At 37.9% G+C, this 24,935-nt stretch overlaps 1 protein-coding gene across 5 annotated transcripts in view; it reads right to left on the bottom strand.

Moving 5' to 3' along the window:
* Positions 1 to 24,935, bottom strand: part of DMD (dystrophin) — a 2,282,236-nt gene that overhangs the window by 614,845 nt on the left and 1,642,456 nt on the right. For all 5 annotated transcript variants that reach the window (XM_059679269.1, XM_059679268.1, XM_059679270.1 and 2 more), the window contains one exon: positions 13,589 to 13,743. In XM_059679269.1, coding sequence (XP_059535252.1) covers positions 13,589 to 13,743 — 155 coding nt within the window. The remainder of the gene's footprint in view (positions 1 to 13,588; positions 13,744 to 24,935) is intronic.

Genomic DNA, 24,935 nt, shown 5'->3' with positions numbered 1-24,935 from the left:
TTCCCTCCATTATCATTGTGGAAAGTCTCAAGAAAACAAAGATTAAGTATGACCCAAATATGCTGTGCCAGAGGATCAATCCCTCTCTCTGCTATCATCTTCCTCCTCTCTCTCTCTCTCTCTCTCTCTCTCTCTCTCTTTCTCTATCTCTCTCTCTCTCTCTCTCTCTCTCTCTCTCTCTCTCTCTCATCAATTTAGCAGTATTCCTAGAAAAAGTCCCTAAACTTCTAACAGAATATGAAGTTATAATAATAGCCTCAAGAGAATATTAGAAAAGATGTCAAAGTTGAATAACAAAACTTCTCTTGATTAGATGACAAACGTATAGGCATATGCCCAAGTAAAGAGTTGACCTAATGGTATTTAAAAACACTATTTTGATAACTCCCAGGGAAATGAGCTCCACACAGCATCTAGGCTAGATACAATGTTATCTATTTTACAAATGCTTACTAAGTACTGATTATTGGACGACATGCCATAGTGTCATGAAAGATTCTTCTTGAGAAATTGGTTCCATAGTCATGTTTTAGAAGGGATACATACTATATAAGTATGTATCCCTTCCTAAACACACATACTTTGTTTAGTCACAATGTATACACCATAATAAAAATCCATTAATTCCACAGAAAATAAATTTGTTTACCTTTACTTAACCTGTCACCTAAACTTTTTTTAAACCAAAGAACCCTTTACTTTAAAAAAAAATATTTTTACTGATTTCAGAGAGGAAGGGAGAAGGAGAGAGAGCTATAAACAGCAATAATTAGAGAGAATCATTGATTGGCTGCCTCCTGCACACCCCACACTGGGGATCGTGCCCACAACCCAGGAATATGCCCTTACCAGGAATCGAACCATGACCTCCTGGTTCATGTGTTGACACTCAACCACTGAGCCATGCAGGCTGAGACAAAGAACCCTTTCTTGAGCTGACACTTATTAAGATGCAATGGAACTAGTTCTGGCAGAACCCCATTTGGAAAATGAAACTACTTTAGAAAAAGACTATATTAGGATGCTAAAGTCATGTGCCCACCTGATACTTAAAATTATTATCCCAAAGCATTACCCAACCTGTTTTTTAATAGTTCTGCAACCTTACAAGGCAGCCTGTTCCACCTTTGGATAGCTCTATCACAAAAGCCCTTTCCCAAATAAGCTGAAAAATAAACTCTTATATTCATTACAGAGTCATCATTGCGGGTTAGCTTCTCTCTCTGCCCAATCCTGCCTTTCCTATATACTTACAAATGTATTTCATGGAAACCTCAACAAACCTTCTGTACGCAACTCTCCACCTTAGGGAGTTTTCTTCTCTCTCTTCCCAGGGAGCCCAGGCTAAGTCAGATTTTGTTTTTATTTTACATCTCTTTTGAACTCAAGTATAGCACCTTATATTTACATTACAGCCTACCACTCCAATTTGTTGAAATCCTTTTGGCTCCTGATACTCTTGTCTGCTGTATTTGCTATTTCTCCCTGCTTTGTGTCATTGGCAAATTTGATAAGAATGCTATCTAAGTCTTCATCCAAGTCACTGATGAAAATATTGAGAGGGACAGAGATGAGATTAGATTATTGTGAAAAGCTGCCAGAATCTCCTTCCAAGTTGATATGTATCCACTAAACAGCAATGAAAGGTAGACAGGCCTCAGAGTCCCAGATTTTCGTTTGCAACACCAGTGCTAAGTGGAGGTCAATAGCTATCCTCATAGTTAGACAGAAAAAGGGCATTTTAGCATTTCTATTTTAACAGACAATTTAGGCACTACTTGCATAATATATATTAATAGATCATATCTCACCACCCAAACCCCATAAAATTATAAATAATCATTAATTCATGATTATTATTAGTCACCTAATTTGTCTCAGGATGAAAACTGTATTTGGTTATTTTAATGGAGGGCTTATTTGATTTAAATATATATTTTTTAAAAAGCTTGTGGTAAAGTTAATGTTTAATAGCTAACTCAATTTCACTATGTAGATCTAAAAATACTCACAATATAGAAGAAAAACACAACTCCTTAGGAATTGTGGGAGTAGCCATAACTCTATGCAATGGAGGTAATCATTTCTAAAGATGTTTGGATTGTTTCTGTTTTATTTACTTTAAATGCTCTGTGGCTTGAGAGTGATACAGTGAGCATCATATTAGGGATGTGAAGCTGAGTATTAGAAAAATACTTACAACATGCAACCACTGCTTTGAATGGGAAATTGATTTCTTGGCTAATTTAAATAGCTTTCATCTCTGTGGGTGAATACTGATGCTGGGTAGAATGGCCAGAGCATCAATCATTGGTTGGAGGCATGAGGTGATTGCTTTTTTTTCTGGCTAATTAATAAGTCATCATGTGAAATACCTCCAGGAAGTATTTCCCCTCATATTATTTTGTTGAAAAAATAATGCCTGCACATTACCTTACTAATAAGGTAGGGATTTTTAAAAGAAAAAAAACCTCTCTAAAAATGTTTTCAACAGCTAATAAATTGGGAGTAAGTAAAATAAAAATAGGCCAAATATATTTACAAAAATATGATGAAAGGAAATTCTAAAAAATGTCATGTGATTATTTCTAAATTTACATTTTCTACAAGTATTACTTTATAGTAGGAAAATTATTTCGAAATATAGAAGAAACTTCTAAACACAGAACAATAGTATATAAAATGTAAAATTAGAAAGTAAAAAAAGGGCACAATATAAACTCAGAAACAAGATAAATAGCTCTGTGCATCACAAATAGCACAGAAACACAAGGTGTGTGCAGGGCTGAAGACACAAGACTATTAGGCTTGGGACGGGAAGTAGGTAGTGGCTGCCAGGAGTTCAGATTCTGCTTGGCTCAAGAAACTGAAAATGCTCCATGCATGATAAAGGACCTGAGCCAGGCTCTTTACTTCAATTAGCCAGGAATGGTATCAGGTTTCCCAACTGGTAAAAGGGGGAGCAAAAAGAACTGCTTTTGACCATCACCTAGAACTGCTCAAATAACTGCTCCTTCCACACTGGATGGAATTTCAAGATTACTTTTCACAAAACTTACTAATCCTTATACATATATCCTGCACAATTTTTTTTTAAAAATAAAGAACAAAATTGAATTAATGATTTGGAAAAAAATAAATCCCTATTATAAATAGAGTAAGGCTGAACGATCCCCAAACTATATGATTATTAGAAATGGACAAATAATATTATAAGTCAAATGATGATTCTAGACATTTGTCAAAATAAATCACCTTTCTAAAAATAGACTAGAGCTAATTTATATATTTTATTGACCATATTAGAGTCTTTGTTGAGAATTATGCAAAGAAAATAAATTAAATATAAATGAACAATAACACAATAGATGCAGTTGTTAATATTAATTATTCAATTAAACCAAGTAAGAGAAACTTTCTCCCATTTGTTTCAATGTTAGACACCATTATATTAAAATTATGAATGAAGGAAGAAAAGTCTGTGTTAGAGTTTTTTCATAGGTAAATATCTAAGTATATGTTGTGGGGGGCTGGTGAACCTGGGTCAGAACTCTAGGACTAGGTGTGAATAAAAATGGCTACTTGTCTACATCACCAAGTAATTTTCCACATCAGTAAATCACCAGTGGTATGGTTCCAGATGTCTCCCTTTGCGTGTAATTCCTGCAAGCTAGAAAGTCTGATTACTTTAAGGGAGATGACATAACATGAAACAGGCAGTTACCACCATGAACCTTTTAGATCTGTATGGATAAAGACACTCCCTGGCCCAGAGCCCCAAGGATCCCCATTACAGGTATTATATTATCCTATTGTAAGATGGTAAGAATTCTTATGCTTCATAATCAGTTGTGAATATTGCGTCTCAGCGGTATAAAAAAGTGAATGCCTTATAACGATATTCATAACTCTTTCTTGAAGAGCCAAAAGAAACTTCCTCACACTGCCAAAAGAAGTGTACCTAAAGGAATTGCTAGTGGATTGTATTTTTTAATGCTCTACCAAATCCTTTTAGTCCTTAACATGGAATAGAAGGTATATTTTCCTGAGGAGGATTAAAAACAGGCTACTCTAAATTGAGAAGTTTGAGTTGGTAGCTTTAAGGTCATTTGTAGCTTTAATATTTATGATCATAACATGCTACAAATATATCGTAAGCAGTCCCTGACTTAATAAGCTATTGTATTTAATATATATATATATATATATATATATATATATATATATATATATATAATATATATATATATATTTTTTTTTTCATTTCAGAGAAAAAAGGTGAAGGAGAGAGAGATAGAAACATCAATAATGAGAGAGAATCATTGATTGGCCGCCTCCTGCACGCCTCCCCGCCCCCGACTGGGGATTGAACCTACAACCTGGGCATGTGCCCTGACTAGAATCTATACATGACCTCCTGGTTCACAGGTCTATACTCAACTGCTAAGCCTTGATGGTCGGGCAAGAAGTTGTATTTTAAATGAACATCCTATTAGCATCATATTGCATTTTTTACATAGCTTTAAGGGCAGCAGCAAATCTTCATCCTTTACATTTTTGGAAATAAATAAAAAACTATTTAGTATCAACATCTGATTGTTTTATTCAATTCACAAGCAATTATTGAACACAAGTTTTGAGCAAACACAAGGTGTGGTAATACAATAATATAGTACTCTTCTGATGATGATAAAATAGTCCCAGGTAGTTCCAGGGAAGGAACTTCAAAAATGTTTGGGAAAGGATAGTATTTGTGTCTAGAGTTTTAGACTCTTTAATGAAGTTCACATGTCTGTCCCTCTGCTAAATAAACAAACTGACTGAGTTTTTTATGGCATTCAAAAATCTGTGATACTATTTGCTTTTCTTCCCTAGAATATATCGAAGTTATTTGTTTGTTAAAATTTTATTTTAGGTAGGTAGGTAGGGTGGAGGGATGGAGAGAGGGTGTGTGTGTGTGTGGGAGAGAGAGAGAGAGAGAGAGAGAGAGAGAGAGAGAGAGAGAGAGAGAGAGAGAGAGAGGTGAGAGTGATACATTGATTGGTTGCCTCCTGTACACGCCCCGACTGAATGATGACAATAGTCCCCTAATGGTTTTACTGCTTCCCTTCAGTCTATTATGACAGAGGGGCCAGGTAAGTCAAAGCATGCCATTCCTCTGCTCAAAACTTTCCAATGACTCCCACCTCATTCAGAGGAAAAACAAAAGTCCTTATAGGGGCCTAAATGGCAAAATGTAATTAGAGTCCACTACCTCTCTGAACTCATTCTCTACTATACTCCTGTTCGCTTGCCCCTTTCCAATCACACTGGTCTCCTTAAGGTTCCTCCAACTTGCCAAGCATATTCCTGCGTCAGGGCATTTTCACTTATAAGGACCCTCTGAGACTGTTCTTCCTTCAGTTAACATGACTCATACCCTCAGGTTCTTTAGGCTTTGCTGAAATGTAACCTTTTCAGTGAGACTTTTCTTTACTACCATATTGAAAAAATCGCTTTTCTCTCTCACTTCTCTCTCTCTCTCTCTCTCTCTCTCTCTCTCTCTCTCTCTCTCCTGTCTCTCTGTCGCTCTTGCTACATCAACTCCTTCCCCTCTTTCTTATGACCTGACATGTCATATATTCACTTTTTTATTTGTTAATGTCTGTCTCCCACTTTATTCTTCCAAGAATATAAGCTTCATGAGGGTAGGGATTTTCACCACGGTATACCTACAACCAAGAACTGAACCTACATAGCAGATAACCAAGCACTGAAACATTTAACATTTACTGGGTGAGTGAATGAATTCTTAGGATGTTTAGGACAGATGACATATACTGAGTTCTTCTATGTGCTAGGCAAGAAATGGGAGATTCCTGAGAAAGACAGCACAGCGTTTTCTAAAAGAATATGTTGGAGGATGTGAAAGAGATTCAGTGTCCAGCTAAAGTAGCTCTTTGCTGCACACATAATAGAGATCCAGAGTTTTCTCCCCTTTCCTTTTCTTGTTTCTTGAAAGTAAAAGAGAAAGGACATAAAAATAGAGAAGCAAGAAGTGCCTTCACCATTGCCAAAATGGAAAACATAGGTGGTAATTTTTCAGTTTATCAAATATTAATTGTATTATTAAAATTGAAATGAATTATTAGGAAGGACAGGAGACTACTGAGATATTATTTAAACACTCGTTTATTTTTATGTATGTACATGCATGCATGTACATATGTGTGCATGTTCACACATACACACTATATCTTTCTAAAAACCTAGAGAGGTTGTTCAGATATCTGGGAGCTTTTGTAAGGAACGTTCAGCCATGTTGAAACCTCTGACACTAGGACCAGCCCTCTACTTGATCAGTTTGCTCCTTGATGATTGGTAGTTATAGAAACCCTCAAATAGCAACAGACAGACAACTCAGAGTTAATGCTCATTTCTTGTTTAAAGAGTGATCCTGGAATAGAAATAAGAAAATGAAATCTCATAACAGTGTCATCATAAAGTCATCAGCCAGCTGGCAGTCTTTGAAATCTAATCCTCAGAGGCTTCTCACAATAATTTGTAATATCACATCTAATATTATCTTATCCACCAATTCATATCTGTTCACAGAGATTGAAGAGCAAGAGATGAAGTTGCAGAGGCCTACATTTCTGTCTTTATGTGTTAAGGAATAGGATCAAGAAAAGAAAATATTTTCCTACACAACTCACAGCAATGATCTATGTTCTGATCTGTATTGTTAAAACAAAATATTTTCCTACACAACTCACAGCAATGATCTATGTTCTGATCTGTATTGTTAAAACAAAATATTTTCCTACATAGGTCACAGTGATGATCTATGTTCTGATCTGCATTGTTAAACTATCGAATTTAATTAAAAAACAACTTGGTCTTTTATTCATGAACTAATGGCCCAGTGCACGAAATTCATGCACTGGGGAGGGGATGTTCCTAAGCCTGGCCTGCACCCTCTCCAATCTGGGACCCCTCGAAGGATGTCCTACTGCCAGTTTACAGGGATCGGGCCTAAACCGGCAGTCAGACATCCCTCTCGCAATCTGGGACTGCTGGCTCCTAACCACTCACCTGCCTGCCTGCCTGTCTGATTGTCCTTAACCACTCTGCCTGCCGGCCTGCTCGACCCCAACTGCTCCCTGCCAGCCTGATCACCCTCAACTGCCCCCCCTGCTTGCCTGTTAGCCCCCACCTCCCCTCCCCACTGGCCTGCTCGCCCCCAACTGCCCCCCTGCTGGCCTGCTCACTCCAAACTGCCCCCCTCCACCGTCCTGATCACCTCCAACTGACCCCCATTGATGACCTTCTTACCCCCAACTGGCCCCCCTGCTGGTCTGCTTACCCCCAACAGCCCCGCCCCCCACCAGCCTGATCACCCACAACTGCCCTCCCCTCATGGCCTCTAACCGCCTCTACCTTGGCCCCACCACCATGGCTTTGTCCAGAATAATGTCCAGAAGGTCACCTGGAAGGTCTCCCAGTCTAATTAGCATATTACCCTTTTATTAGTATAGATAGAGGCCTAGTGCACGGGTTGGGGCCAGCTTGTTTGTCCTGAAAGGTGTCCTGGATCAGGGTGGAGGTTCCCTTGGGGCATGGGGCAGCCTGGGTGAGGGGCCTGTGGTGGTTTGCAAGCCGGCCACACCCCCATGGGGTGAGGGTCCCTGCTGGGGGGCGTGGCCATCCTGGGTGAGGGGCTGAGGGCTGTTTTCAAGCTGGCCACACCCCCTTCAGGGTGGGGATCCCCACTGTGGTGCCTGGCCAGCCTGGGTGAGGGGCTGATGGCTGTTAGTAGACTGGCCACGGCCCTGGGAAACCCTGGCTCCCAGACCATCCTTGAGTGGAGGCCACAGTGGCTGGAAGCAGGTATCTGGGATTTATTTGTCTTCCATAATGGAAACTTTGTAGCCTTGAGCGGAGGCCACAGCCGGCCAGGGCAGGCAGGAAGCTTGGCTTCCTCTATCGCCAGGGGCAACCCAAGCCTCCTGTTTGCTCCAGCTCCATGGCCACCACCATCTTGGTTGGGTTTATTTGCATACTTGATCCTGATTGGCTGGTGGGTGTGGCTTGCGAGTGTAGTGGAGGCACAGTCAATTTGCATGTTTCTCTTTTATTATACAAGATGGTAGATGAATTTCTTTTAGGCCCACATGACTATTTATATTTATCTATATAAAATAGTAAATAAAGGTCTTATCAAAGCTAGTGTGGAACTTGAAGATTAATAAAGTTGAACACTAAAATGTAAAAACAAAATTAGTTGACTTTTATTTTTGATTGTCTTGAAACTATAGCCTGACAGTATATGATATCAAAGTGAATTTCTTTCCAATTACATTCTTTATCTCTTATTTAACATTCAACAATTTAAAACTGAATTGAAGTCTTATTGCTTTTAACAGGCTTTCAAATGTACAAAAGTTTTACCCATATGATTGAAAGTTTTTGTTTAGGCAATTTATTAGTGTTCAGTTGTAAAAACTGAACTGTTAGCCCAGCTGGAGTGGCTCAGTGGTTGAGCATTAACCTATGAACCAGGAGGTCATGGTTCAATTCCAGGTTGCAGACTTGATCCCCAGTGGAGGGGGGGGGGGCGTGCAGGAGGCAGCTGATCAATGATTCTCATCATTGATGTTTCTAACTCTTTCTCTCTCTCTGTTCCTCTCTGACATCAATAATATATATATATTAATTGAACTGTGAGAAATAATGTAATCAGAATGATTTCAACAGAGTCCCTTCTACCTAAAAAGCCTTGATTATAGATACTTTCAAACATATGAGATGTTTTCTTCATAACCTGAATATCAATATAAATAATCTCTTTTAAAAATTATGTTTACAGAGTTCATAAAAAAGTGAAAGTGTTTACATCCTGTAATAGTTATAGTTTTTGAAGCTTTAAATACCAACTCTAGAAAATGGATAAATAGAAGAAATAAGGTAGAAACAAGGAAACAGAATAATGTGAACAGCTTTGTTAGAAAACAGTTTTTATTTATAAAATTTGGCAAAAACTCCTCTTGAATGAATATAGTATTTGTTACGCGCCCTAAATGGCATAGGTGAATGTGGACAAAGGTGATCCAGAGCAGGACTATCCACAATTTTCTCTGATGATGGAAACCTACTTTGCACTGTCCAACATGTGACTCTTGAGCACTTGCTAGTTGGCTGATGAGGTGGAGAAAATAAATTTTAAGTTTTATTATCATGAATTTACATTTAAATAGCCACCTGTGGCTAGTGGCTACCCTACTGTACAGCACAAATCTAGAGGAAGAGGATATTACTTCACTTCTGGGTTTAGCTGGGCAAGATATTGGAATAAAAAGGTCAAAATGCAAAAGATCACATAAAGAGTTTTCTTGTTCTTCATCTATCTAGTATGAGATCTGTAAGAATGTAAAATAAAAGAAGCTATAGTCAAGTTTAATGTGTGCAGTTGACACACACAGCATACAGAGAATGTGAACTTCTAATGTAAAGGTATCATTAACTAATAGGGAATACACTCTCATGACCTCTCAGAACAACCATTAAGCCTCAAGGGCCCATTACTGTTATAATCCTATGTGAATATACTGTACAAATATACTGTACATGCATATACGAGATGCATGAATATGCTGTATTTACTTAAAGCTTTGAGTGGTTCTTTCCAGGGAACGTCATGCTGTCCAGCTACAGCATGCCAGTTTATCAGTTTATTCTTCTCATGCCCTTTGGCAGATGTTCTCTATTGGCCCTATCTGAATTCCTGGGAACCAGAGGTGGCTTTGTGACATAGTTTTGGCCCTTAAGTTCCTGGGAAAGCCATCACTTTCCTGATATAAGCACTGCCTCTTCCCCTTCTTCTTCCTGCTGGAATGCACATGTACTAAGGAAAATGCCAAGAAAAACATGGAGACTTTAGGGATGACATTGCTGAGCAACTGAGCATCAGCATCTGCCTATCTCTGAACATCTCATTGAGACAGACAGACCTCTATTAGGCAAACTATTGAACTTGTGTTTTTTGTTAGTTGAAACTGGAGGCCATCCTAATGTATATAGTTTTCTTCTGTGTTGAGTTACTGGCATACCAAAACACTGCAGTTAGTTTTTTTTTTCTTCTCATTTACCTATTTAATTAAAAAATGTGTTGTGTTTTTTTTTTGGGGGGGGGTGGTATTTACTATATGCCAAGCTAAGTGCTAGGCAAGATGATGGATAATCAGCCATTGTGCATACTCTCACAGAGCCAACATTCTCATAGGAGACTGAGACCAGCAAATACTTAACTCCAGTATAGTGAGATAAGCACTACAACAAGGGGCCCAAAGGGCATTTTAGTTTTATTATAATGATTTCACATTTAAATAATCATATTTAAATAGCCAACCCTAAAGCATGGTAGTCAGGGAAGACTTCCTGGAGGAATTGGCATTTACATTGAGATCTGGTTATTAGGTAATTGAGAAGACAAAACATGGCTATGAGGAAATGAAAATAGCTCTATGTTACTTAATTGTATCAGGATAGGGAACGACAAATGGAGGGAGAGCAGAAAATTAGGCTGCAGTTTTAAATGAGTGTGTACTGTCTTCAAATAATAATGGATAAGCCATTAGAGGCTTTAAAAGTGGGAGGATGATGAGCAACATGAATATAATAATATTTAGAAAGATAATCCTGCATCCTATGTAGAGTAAGCATGTCAAACTCAAAGGCTAACATAGGCCAAGTAAACAAGGTTTAAGTTTATGTGGGTGCAAAATACCCAAAAGCTTCAATTTTCCTAGAAAGGTAGGTTTATTTTGATAGAGACATGCTGAATACAAAGGGCTGAAATAAATGAGCAATCGTTAACATAAAATAATAGAACATTTTAATATAAATTAATATTTTTTTTCTTGAGCATTAACTTACCAGACACTGAATAACTGCACAAATTAATAAGCGTAATGCAAATAAACCTATTTTTCTTGTTCTCCAAAAGCGAAATATTTCCTGTTGCGCACACCAAACCAGTCAGTACAAGACTAATGACATGGCAATCAGCTGCTAAAATATTTGCTGCTAGTATTAGTGAGAGAAATGGTGCGTCTGCACATAAGGTGCGTAAGGGAAATGAATGCAACATGATTCTAGTAGTCAGTCATTAGTGAATGGTGTAGTTTGTTATTAATAATTATAACAGGATATTATAAAAATTAAGTTATGAAATTTTTACTAAAATGTTTCTTACATACCTTTATATTGGCCGGGCCACAAAAATATTGTTGTGGGCCACATGCGGGTTGCGAGTTTGACATGCTTGATGTAGAGAATGGATGGGAGGTAGGAAGACTAGAAGGAGGGAAACCAGTTAGGTGAACGATGTCATTCAGGTAAGACATAACAGTCAAGGAATAGGGATGAAGAGAAGGGACTCAATTTGAAAGCTATTTAGGCAGCAAATAGCTTTGTAATCACTTAGCTATTGGGGTTATGAAGAAAAAGTTAAGCATGAACTTCTGATTTGGATAACTGAATGGGTTGTGGTGATGTTCACTGAGGAGGGGTTATTGGCAGAGAAGTAAGTGGCATTTGGAGACAAAGATTGTAAGAGGGCAAAGGTGAGTTCAGCTTTGGGTCTATTTGGTTTGAAGTTTCTGAGGGACATTAAACTGGAAGAAACCAGTAGGATATGCAGGCCTAAAACTCAAAAGATCATTCTCAGCTGCAGATGGTATAAATGGGCAGTCATAAGCAGACTGAAACTACACAAGTGGATGAATTTTCAGAGCATATGAGAGAAAGGAATAGGAAATGCCTTTGGAGGCATGAGTCAAAATTAACTTGGCAAATCGTGGATTCTGTATGGACCAGTGAAAAATGTAATTTGTCTTCTAACATTCTGTTTTACTTTACCCATTTTTACCCATTAGAAAAATAATCATATACTTAAGTGGTGACTTTATAGGGACCAAGTTAAAAAAAATATATATATATATATACTGGAAGCTCTTCCTCTGAGGAATCCAGAAATCTTAAAAAGTGATCAAAAGAACTGAGAGAGGTACTTGGAGATCCAAAGAGCATGAGGATTTGGAGAGAGCCGTCTGCCAGAAAGAGTGGGTCAATGTGATAGACCTTCCCTGAAGCCCTGGTTTTGTGCCATGGACAAGCGTTACTTTTTGTCCCTTCTTAGTTTACATTCTCTAAATCCACCAAATTAATTTTTGATCTTAATTTTTTTTCTAAAGATGCTTTTCTTTGAAAAGCAGGTATTTCCCATTGAGATCTAACTATTGACTTTGGGATACTAATCAATTGCAATTAATAAGTCTTCCTGAGCATACTAGGCCCTTGTTTAATTGAACAAACAGGTACCTGGTCTGTATTGGGAACAGCAAGTCTAAACCTTGCCACTGAGAGGAGGCCCTCTCTTCCCTTCAGGTTGAATCTTCTTTTCCCTGGTCATCCGAACACCATCTGGAATTCAGGACTAGAGCTGCTCTATTTGCCCAGAGTCACCAGTTTTAAGCCATTTTCACAGTAGTTTTCACTCTTCAATCTCTAACTCAATTTCAAGGTTTATTTGGTCTCTTAATTTCCATATATTAATAGGTCATTACTCCTAAGTTTCTGCTCTTAGGTCAAAATCTGTTTTGTTTTTCAGTTTTTATTTTCTCGATGGTGGCCTTTTCTTCTTATGAAAGGCCACCAAACTGACTTCTTCAGTAATTTATGTCATCATCTGGAACTCAGTTATCTTTCACTGTACTGGTCTTCCTCATCATTGTATGGGTACTATTTTTGCCTCTGTTTTTTGACAGAAGTAAAAATGAGTACCCAATAATCCTTAAGTTATCATAGCATGAACAAGGTAGTGCTTCATTATGCAAAGAGAGTCATCATTCAACAAATATTTACCGGTACCCTATTATATTACCTGGTTCAGGAGCTGTCAAATAAAGAAGATAGCCTATATCCTTAGGGAGTTTAGACTAATGTGAAGAACAAACATTAAAAATTAGTTACATAATTCATGTTTTTATCTATAATTAGGATAAATGTTAATGAAAGAAAAATACAAGGCATTAAGAGAGTGCATAAAGAGACAGGACCTAGTTTGAGGAGATAATGTCTCTAAGAGCTGTTAATTTCCAAATATATAAAATGAGAAATAAAGTTATGAGTCATGTTATACTACACAGATTTTCCCATTGTCTGTGTGGAGTGAGATACAATAATGGCACTATGAAGAGTTATAATTCCAAAGTGACTTCCTTATCAGATTAAGGTTGGGGCAGGATGATGGAATAGAATGATATTTCTTTGGGTAGAGTCTCAAAGCAGATTGATAAATGGTTATTTTAGCTATAAATCACTATTTTTGTTTTGTGTAATCTCTTAGGAAAATCATGTAATTTCACCAGGTCCCTCATCTTTAAAATAAGAGGACTTAGGCAAACCTGTAAATTTCATTAGATTTGTCATCTTGGTTTCTCCCAAGCCTGGTTTAGCAAGATTGGGAAAACAAATCTGCCTTGTCCACCCAGTGTCACCACGCCATCATTATAGCCAACAATAGTTTTAGAAATAAAGTAATTCATACCTTTTCTGAATGCTTGCCCAAGAGGCATTGATGTTCTCTGTAATTATGTGTACTTTTCTGGTATCATCTTCAGAATAATCCCGGAGAAGTTTCAGTGCCAAGTCATTGGCCACATCTACATTTATCTTCCACTGGCGGAGGTCTTTGGCCAGCTGCTATAGATACATATGGGAAAGAGAATGGATGTCAGCTTTCTCTGAATTTTCTAATTGGAGTTTCTTTTTTGTCTTCCTAAAAATTACTCACTTTGTTTTTCAGGTTTATAACATATGCTTGTTATAAAATGAAAATAACCTGAGATACATCATTTGCATATGGCATTGTGTGTCCACCACCCAAAGTCAAATCTTCCATCACCATATATTTGACTCCTTTCACCCCTTTACTAACCTCATCCCCACTACTGGCTTCCCTCTGGTAACCACTATACTGTTGTTGTAGCTATACGTTTTTGCTTGTTTTTCTTGTTTGTTCATTTATTGATTTTAGTTTTCTATTCCACATATGAGTGAAATAATATGGCTCTTGACTTTTTCTGTCTGATTATTTCGCTTAGCATGATATTCTCAAGATCCATCCATGTTGTTGTGAATGGCAATATTTCATCTTTTCTTATGGTTGAGTAGTATTCCATTGTATATATAAAATTGTACACCTGCAACCTATATAATTTTATTAACCAATGTGATCCCAATAAATTTAATTACAAAATGAAAAAAACTAGTACAAATGTGTATAAAGATTAAATTTTAAAATGCTTTTTAAGTAGTTTCTGAATCCTCAAGTCAGAATATGTCTACATGACTGCTTTTTTTTACCTATTATGTGGTTTAGTCTTTCCCATTTTTAGTCTAACTCATTTTCCATGACAAAACTTTTCAAATGCAGCATGTTGAGTAAGAACCAGTATCAGGTATTTCGATTTAGTAGTAATTAATTGGAAATAAACTGATCTTACTTGTTTTTATCAGAGGAGAGAAAAAACTATAAAAATAAGCTCCCATATAATTGTTGAATATGTGATGTATACCAACTTTGAACACAAAAAAATACTTCATGTATTTCTTCCCCTCTTCATTAACTTGTTGAATTGTTTTTGTAATTAGTGCCATCTACTGGTGTTCAACTAAAGCTGCATATTGAAAACATTGAACATCAAAGGAACAATGCTGTTATTCCAGTTATGAACTTTTTGAAGGATCAGTGTACTAATAATACTTTTAAAATATTCTACTTTAAAATTAGAATAAAATTGCAAATATAAGAATCTTTTAAAACCAAATGACCTATGTTTCCTTTGGCAATTTAGTATTATCAAACTATGTATTTCATCACTTGGAATATCATACATCAAAGAAAAAATAGACCAATAGACCAACAAATAGTTTATCTGGAAGCATATTAACCCAAAATTTATATTAAGCATTGGGGCAAGTGCATGGAGAAGGCCTTTAAGCATTAAGGTAATATTAAATTGCTAAAACAGTTTTATCAAACCCTACACGCTGGGTTAAGCCATTGATAAATAAACAAAGGTATAGGAACAGGTAATTCAAACAAGAGAAAGAAAAAGAGTTTTTATAAAGAAAGAAAAAGACCAAACCCCAACAGATTTATGGCTTAGAACCAGCAGAAGACCAGCTGGATCCAACATGGCAACTAAGTTCACCTTGCAGTAACCCTAGCATCATTATATGCTCATTGGAATACATTAGCATACTAAACAACACAACCCAGTGCTGCCATGATCTGAAATGGAAAGCCCAAATAAAGACAAAACATCTGCCTAGGCTCTTCGGAGAAGTCTTCATCCCTTTCCCAGGAAAAAAACCCTGAATATTCTCCCCCACTTATTGAATGCCCTCCACCTCCATTAAATGAGCCCCAATAAAAGAAGTAAACTCCATGAGGGAGGGCTGCTCTGCCTATGGAGTAACCTTCTCTCTGCCCCAATCCACTAAGAAAATCCTTTTCACTATAAACACTAAAAAAAAATTAACTTAAAAAAAAACCCAACAGAATATTGAATCAAGATGGCACAATTTTACACCAATTAAATTAATAAAAAATAAAATTCAAAGCTAGAAAGACTGGTAAAATAAGCACATTCATGAACTACTGCTGGGAAGAGTATGTATTAGGGCAATTAGGCAATAGATATCAAGTGACATACAAACCCTTACTTCCATTTACCCAGTAATCTCACTTTTGGTATTTTGCCCTAATCAAATATTAAAAGAAGAAAGATAAATACATTGTAGGACTAAAAATCTTTATTAACTAAAATAATGACATAACACATCAACCCAGAGGTCTCCTCTGCAATAAATGTGTACAGAAATCATAAGTAAAAGACAGAATATAACTTCTATCGGAACTGTATTTCTTAAATCTGTAAGAATGAATACTCATGAGCAAGAAGGGCAACAGAGGAAATTGAAAAGTAATGATTCTGAAAAGTAATCATTTGTTTTAATAATTGTTCTTTTATGTTACTACTAGAGGCCCGGTGCATGGTGGTGGTGGGGGGGTGGATTAGGCCAAAACCGGCAGTCCGACATCCCCCCCGACGGATGTAGTACCGTGTGAAGTGACAGGTGGCCAGGGAAGAGCCCGAGCCTGGGCTGGGAGCCTCATCGCTCCCGCTCATCCCCTTCTCCCCCCGCTGTGCCTGCCACTGCTGCTGCTCAATAGCTGTGCTTGGTAGCGCTGCTGTGGAGGTGGGAGTGGCTCGTGCTGCCTCAGTTGTGCTTACCAGCTGTGAGCCTGGCATCTGGCACCCATCAGTCAGCTGAATGGCACTCCTGCTGTGGGAGGGCACTGATCACCAGGGGGCAGCTCCTGCATTGAGCGTCTGACACCTGGTTGTCAGTGGGCATCATAGCGACAGGTCAACCCGTTGTTCGGTCACTTAGGCTTTTAAATATATAGATGATATTTATATAGTAATAAAAATCAAATACTAGTGCTTTTAGCATAGTTTCAGTATCTTTGGGTGGGCTCCTGTTCCTTGAAAATATAAAATCTATATAAAATCCTGCATTTCTCAGTTAACTAGAACATCTTATTCTAACATCAAACAAAATTACATTTATTGTATGTAGTAAATAGACCCAGATAACCAAATGAATACTGATCAGCTAAAGCCAATACCACACTAACTTTTGCTACGAAAGCAAAAAGAGTTTTATTTATTTATTATTTATTTTTAAAATATATTTTTAATTATATCAGAGAGGAAGGGAGAGGGACAGAGATATAAAAACATCAATAAGAGAGAGAATCATCGATCGACCACCTCCTGCATGCCCCCTACCAAGGATTGAGCCTGCAACCCAGGCATGTCCGCTTGACCAGTATCAAACCTGGGACCCTTCAGTCCAGAGGCTGATGCTCTGGACCAGCTAGGGCTTAATAGCATTTTAAGTTCCAGTTTTGTTGTCTGCAAAACAGGACGGGGCTACTTATTCTGCTTATGCCTTAGGTTTGCCATGAGGTCAAAATCAAATTGCTTGGAAAATTATAAAACAGTATAATAATATATTTATGGACAAAAACTCTACATATTGGGGGTCTATCTCTTTGTATACATTGACTAAGAGATTCATAAAAAATACTTAGCTCTGCGAGCTAATAGCTAAGAACATATTTGCTCTTAGGCCCATTCTCTGCCCATCTCCTACTCTACTTGGTACTGCAGATGGACTAAACCACTTAAGGGATCGGAGTTTCCCAGGATTTCTTGCTAGCTGGCTTGTAGCTGGATTTGGCAGGTGAGAGGCCCTGGTGTGAAATGAAAGAACATGAGGAAAGTGAAACTAGTGTATCTCCCCCTGTTTCTATGTGGGCCATGTGTTCTTTGTGTCTCCATTTCCCACTGGACAGGCCCTCCCTCTGTAGTTTCAATATCTTCTGTGCAGCCTGAACAAAGTGGGCAAGTTAGCACCAGATGGTTCTGGGTTCTGGGTTTTGGTAACACTTATTGGTCCTCCAGCGCTTAAGGTGTAACAGCTTCCTGATGTTGCTAAATTCCAGGTTGCCTCTCTGTCTCCTACTGGGTTTCTCAACTCCTTCATTAGCCAAGGAACCAGTCCTCTGTATTGAATTCCCTCTGTTTGAAATATCTAGTATGGTTTCTAGACGGATCCTGATGATACAAACTGAAGGAAATCTCACAGCAAATGACCAGACGTACAATTACACAGGAGAAATTTAACATACTAGTTATGTTACAAAAGGGAAAGTTAATTATCCTCTGTGCCTCAGTTTCATAAAGCACAAAGCATAAATTTTGCAAAATATCACACTTTACATCTTGCAAACTTCTCTCCAGTTTCAGAGGAAGAAGTGACTCTTGTGCTATGGGAAGCTGATACTTACATCTGGAAACTCATGTATTCTGGATCCTCTCCTCCATGTACTACTGCTCTGTGTCTTTTCAACCTCTAGTCTCTTTGCAAGGTCTTTCTCCATAGCCTTTAAACACAATCTCTCCCCCATCATTAAACAAAAACAAAAAATCTGCTCTATAATTTTCTTTCCCTTCATAGTTATGTTCCTTAGAAGGCAACTATTCACTCATTACTTCAACTTGATTACATACTTGGTACTCTATAATTCATCAAGATCAGGTTCTGCCATTGCCATCCACGTAAACTGTTCTGACAGAAGCCACCATAACAAATTGGACTATTAGCCTCAATTCTTTACCCCACCCTGTATCCATGCCCTTTGCGATGTAGCTTTGAATTTCCTGCTACAAAAAGCACTTACCTTCCCTGCCCTTGACAATGAATTTAGCCATATGTCTTGCTTTGCCTAATCCTAATGAGATGTTAATAGAAGAGACACAAGCAAAGGTTTGAAATGTGCTCCTGCAGTGGAGCTAGTCCTTTTATTACTTCTACCATCACCAGGGAACAAAAATGCCCTGAGCTAGCCTGCTTATCCTTGGAGAAGGATGAGTGGAGAAGAACCACCCCAATCAACCTGCACACTGAAGCAATGCCACCCCAGCAGAAAATAATACACATTTGGTTTATTTAAAAAATCACTAAACAATTTACTTCTAAGTTTGAAATTGTTCGTTATGCAGCATTTTTGTTAAAATAGTTAACTGATTCGGTCACCAATGGACAATGTCTGTGGAAAGTTATAGGTTCTTATTTACATGATTTATTTGCAGCAACTGGTGCTATTGACTACGATGCTCTTCTTGAGGCACTAGCCTTTCTTGGCCCCCTCTCTTTGGATATCCTCTATGCTATATTATGTTTAAAGTTTTTCTTTTTCTGCCTGTCCCTTAAATGCTGGTGTTCCCCCAAGGTTCTGTCTCTAGGCCAATCTTCTTCCTCTGCAGTTTAAGTTAATCCTCAAATGGAGGAGGAAGGAGGGAGCATACTCATAGCGAGATTGCATCATAATTTTCCCTTATATCCAAATCTTCCGCCCTCATTGCCAGTGCCTTTAGTTAATCCCTCATCATCTCTTGCTTGGACTCTGCAATAGCCTTTTTATTGGTTCCCTCCCTCTCCTCTCAAACCAGTTCTTCCAAACACAGACATCTGCTCAAGAGATCTTTTTGCAATGCGAGTAGAAACACATTACTTCTCTGTAAAACCTTTCAATGTCTATTACCTACAAGACAAAGTTCAAACTTCTCTTCTTGGATTACATGGCCCTCAAATATATGACCCTTACCCACACAATCACTTTCATCTTTTGTTATCTCCTTTCCTTTTACCCAATCCGATAATTGCCCATATGAGAACAGAAAAACTCTGAAGGGTTAAGTGACTTGTTGAAGATAACATCCTAGTCAGTGAAAGAGGCATTGCAAAAATGCAGGTTTCTTGACTCCAATATTTAGGGTTCAATCTAGTTAAAGAAGATATGCTTTCATATAAAGAATTTAAGGAAAGGTATTGGGTTTATTATAATTGAACTTTGAAGAACAGAAAATAATCTCCTTGATGAGTACAGCAAGATGAAAATTACTGTGTATAAAAAAGTAAGACATTTCCAAAGACAGCAGAAAATAATACATATTTGGTTTATTAAAAAATCACTAAACAATTTACTTCTAAGTATGAATTAATGTTCTATAAATCTTTATTGGGGAAAAAGAAACAATTTCTTTCTTGCCTGTGTGAATTAAAATGACCTATAAAACCTTATTATGGATTTATAATAGAAACATTAAAATATCTGTAAGGAAACTATTTCAAAAATAAATCCTCTCACCATTAACTTGGAGACTCATCTATTAAACCTCTGACATTACCAAACAACTCTGTTTCAGAAGGTAACACTCTATACAGGGGATACTATTTAAAAAAATGGCACTCATTTTCCAGGCTACTGGAAATGATTAATCTTTTCAATAGCTTGAGGACTACATACTAAAGTTGTTACTTTTTTGTCCTTTCAACAATGACTACAAGCTGAGAGCAGGCTAGTAAATGTGTTATCGGCCAACCCATTAGAGTTCCATTATTTTCTGTCTTACATGGCTTCATGTAATGAATTTTTATAATTAAACTAATGGCATACAATTTATTTTCCCCTCTTTACTTTCAGGCCCCATTTCTCTTCCAGCTTCTTTAGAATAAGTTTTGTACAGAAAAAAGGGAAGAAAGGTCTCCAAGTGCTTCATTACCTTAATTTCATTATGACATTTTGGAAAGCATTCTCTTTATCTGGGCTCTCATGTTAATTTGCTGAGTTTATTAAAAGGCATAAGAAGTGTTGTAATTAACAGATCATCCAGCTACCTCAGGCATCTAAGAGAAATTTGGTAGAGAGGGCATGGACATGGTTGGGTGGAAATGACTCCAGAGAGAATGCCAGAGGACAGATTCCCCAGAAAGTGGCATTTTCTGCACTCATTTTTAGATCCCATAAACCTACTGTGGTAGAGTGCATTATTGTTCACAAATATTCAGTGCCTTTTCATGCCAGAGGATTATACATCTGTGCCCCATTGAATCAGCAAAGGCAATGGAACTTATTTTTAGCTACTTGTCACTTCTAGGGAGAAGGTTTAGAGCTAATGGTGTCCAGCCGGTGTGGCTCAGTGTTTGAGGTCATGGTTGGATTCTGGGTTGCAGGCTCTGTCCCTAGTAGGGGGTGTGCAGGAAGCAGCCGATCAATGATTCTCTCTCATCATTGATGTTCCTATCTCTCCCTCTCCCTTTATCCCTAAAATCAAAAAATATATTTTTAAAAAGAATATATATATATATATATATATATATATATATATATATATATATATACACACACACACACACACACACACACACACACACACACACACACGTGAGCTAATGGCATTTATCCACTATGTTCCCTCCTTCTCGGATCATGAAATTATGTATTAAGATGCAGCTGTCATCAGGCATGGTCCTTGTGAATCTACAAGGGACATGCGACATCACTAAAATACAAATTTGTGTTAGGTCTCTAGATTTAGTGATTGCTTGTTACTGTGGCATAATTTAGCCTATCTACTCAGGTCTGACCCTGTCTCATAGAGTTGGCAATTCTACAATCTCCAGATATTTTGGAACCAGAGTCAGGGATAGAATAAGCTAGTATAATGACACATTAAAAATAGATTTTTCTGCTAATAAATGTTTAGAAACGATGTTTCTAAAGCAGTTTTTAAATTTGAAGAAACAAGAAAACATCTGTAGTCTTAATGACATGCGCATATACTTTTTCAATGAAACTTCATTAAAATATAATTTACATACTGTAAAATTCACCCATTTAAAGTATATAATTTAGTGGTTTTTAGTATTTTCTTATACTGGTGAAGCCATTACTCCAATAGAATTTTGGAACATTTTCTTCATCCTCAAGAGAAACCTCATACCCACTATCAGTCACTTTCCATTGTCCATTCTCTCCTTCCCCCAGCTTGTACTTAGTGTGAATATAAATGCATTAATAAAATATGTGGTCTTTTGTGACTGACTGCTTTTATTCAGCATAATGCTTTTGCAGTTAACCCATGTTATAACAGTACTTTATTCATTGTTATTGCTAAATAATATTCCATTATTGGATATACTACATTTTTTAACCCATTCATTACTTGAAGACATTTGAGTTGTTTTATACTTTTTATTATAAATAATGCTGCCACAAACATCCATATAAAGGTTTTGTGTGGACTTACGTTTTCATTTCTCTTGAGTGTGGAATTTTGATTTTATATAGTAACTAGAGGCCTGGTGCATGAAATTCGTGCATGGGTGGGGTCCCTAGGCCTTGCCGGTGATCAGGGCCAATCAGGTTTCCTGCCTCCATGCCTCCCCATCTCCTCCTTCCCTCACTGCCTGCATGCTGCCACCCACCCCCAGTTCCCCGTCCCAGCCCGGGGCCCAGACCTAATCAGGAACTGCTGGCCAGGGGGAGGGACTGAGAGGTTGACCGGCAGGAGGAGCCAACCACCACCGAGGGGGGAGGGGCCAACCACCACCATGGCAGGCGGAAAGTGGGCCGATCAGAGCCTGCCGGCCAGGGGGATGTCCAGGTGGAGGGACACAGGAGGTTGGCTGCCAGCCCCAAGGAGGGAGCTGGCCCTCGGCACCCTGGGAAACGGGCCACATCTGCCACCACCCACCTCTGGTTCCCCATCCCAGCTGGGGGGCCAGGCCCCCCCCTTTGGGAACCCCTGGACCTGCTGGGGTTGGACCCCGGCAAGGCCCCCAGTCACTTTGGGGTCTGCCAATTGGGGGGAAGAACCGGGAGGTTGGCCAGCAGGCCCCATCAGTGATCAGGGCCTTCAGGCTGGGGGCAACTTCTGCATTGAGCCTCTGACCCCTGGTGGTGACTGTGCATCATAGAAACCAGTTGTTCCAGTCATTCCAGTCATTCCATCATAATGGTCGCTTAGGCTTTTATATATATAGATTCCTTGTTTAATATTTCCATAACTGCCAAACTTTATTCCAAAGTGGTTGCACAATTTTACATTCCCATCAGCAATGTATGAGGGCTACAATTATTCAACATCCTTGTCTTTTTAAAAATTTTAACAATCCTAGTGTGAGTATAAAGTGGTATCTCATTGTGGTTTTTATTTGTATTTTCCAAATGACTAATGATGTTGACCATATTTTCATTTGCTCATTGGCCATTTGTACATCTTCTTTGCAGAAATGTCTGTTAAAATACTTTCCTGTTTGTAATTGAGTTGTTTATCTTTGTTTCTGTTGAACTATAGGAGTTCTTTATATATTCTGGATATAAGTCCCTTATCAGGTGAATCCTTTGCAATATTTCCCCATTCTGGGCTTGCCTTTTCACTTTCATTATGATATTGCCTGCATCACTAAATTTTTAAATTTTGGTGAAGTTCACTTTATGTACTTTTCCTTTTGTCACCTTTTCTTGTGGAGTCATAGCTAAAAAACATTGCCTTCCTCAATGTACTCCTGTTTTGTCTTATAAGAATTGAAGAGAATGCCAGAATTTAAGAAATTTAAGTGTTAGTTCTTATATTTAGCTTTATAAACCATGTTTTAGTTAAGTTTTGTGTATGGTGTTAGGTGGGGTGAAATTTCATTATTTTGTATGTGGATATTCAATTATCCAAGCATGAGATTTTGAAGACCATTCTTTTCCTACTGAATTGTTTTGATACTCTTTTTAAAATCAATTTAACGTAAATGTAAGGATTTAGTTCTGGACTACCAATTGTATTTTATTTTTCTATATGTCTATCTTCATGTCATTACCACACTGTCTTAATGAATGCAGCTTAGCATTAAGTTTTGAAATGTGGAATTCTGAGTCTTCAAAATTTGTTCTTTTTTCAAGGTTGTTTAGGCTATATTTTGTCCCTTGCATTTTAGTAGAAAAGCCAGTTAGGATTTTGGTAAGAACTGTGCATAATCTATAGATCAATTTGGGGATTTTGCTATTGTAATAATATTAAATATTTTGATCTGGGTCCCATGGGATATTTTCCCATTTATTTAGATTTTTAAAATTTCTTTCAGCAGTGCTTTGTAGTTGTTAGTGTACAAGTCTTGCATTTCTCCTATTCCTAAGTATTTTATTTTTTTTATCCCATTGCAAAGAAAATAGTTTCTGAAATTTATTTTTTCAGATTTATCATTGCTAGTATATAGAAAAAACAAGAGATTTTTATATTTTGACTTTGCATCCTGCTAATTTGCTGAATTAATTTATTAATTTTAATATTTTTATTTATTTTTATTTATTTATTAATCCAGAGAGAGAGAGAGAGAGAGTCTCCTGCATGCTCCCTGACTGGGGATCAAACCCAACCCAGGTATGTGACCAGGAATGGAACCAGTAACCTTTTGGTGCATGAGACAACACTTAAGTAACTGAGCTACTCTGACCAAGCCAACTCTAAAACTTTTATATGTATTCCTTAGGATGGATGGATATATATATATATATATATATATATATATATATATATATATATATATATATACACACATATATATATATATATCTCCATCTCCTATATAATAAAACTCTAATATGCAAGTTGACTGAACTGCATAACAATCAGGTGCTATGATGCACACTGACCATCAGGGGGCAGACACTCAAAGCAGGAGCCCCCCCCTGGGGGTCAGTGCACTCTCACAGGGGGAGCACCACTGAGCAAGAAGCCGGGCTCACAGCTGGCATGCACAGCAGCGGTAGCGGGAACCTCTCCCGCCTCCATTGCAGGTGGGTGGTAAGGAGCAAGAAGTCCCAGACTGCGAGAACCCCGGACTGTGAGAGGGATGTCTGAATGCTGGCTTAGGCCCAATCCCCCTAGCAGACAGATATCCCTCGAGGGGTCCCGGACTGTGAGAGGGCACAGGCCGGGCTGAGTGCTCTCCCTCACTCCACTCCAGTGCACGAATCCATGCATTGGGCTGCTAGTGTGTGTATATATATATATATAAATAATCATGTCATCTGCAAATAAATGTTTACTTCTTTCTTTCCAATCTATCCCCAAATATATCTATAGATTATGCAAAATTATTATTAATCTGGAAAGGAAAAAGTAAAGCTTCTTCTATTTTTTTTTTCTTGCCTAATTGCCCTGGCCTAAACTTCCAGTACAGTGGTAAATAGAAGTTGTGACAGCATACATCTTTACCTTGTTCCTGATCTTAGGGGAAAACATTCAGTCTTTCACCATGATATTAGTTGCATGTTTTTCTTAGATGCACTTTACCAGGTTAAGGAAGTCTCCTGTATTATTTTCCTAAGACTGTCATGAACAAAACACCATAAACTGGGTGTCTTAACACAACAAAATTTATTTTTTCAAAATTCTGAAGGTTAGATCCCAAATCAA

Source organism: Myotis daubentonii, chromosome X, assembly GCF_963259705.1.
Source record: "Myotis daubentonii chromosome X, mMyoDau2.1, whole genome shotgun sequence".
Taxonomy (NCBI): Eukaryota; Metazoa; Chordata; class Mammalia; order Chiroptera; family Vespertilionidae; genus Myotis; species Myotis daubentonii.
Note: the sequence above shows the minus strand (reverse complement) of the source record. Positions and strands in the feature narration are given on the sequence as shown.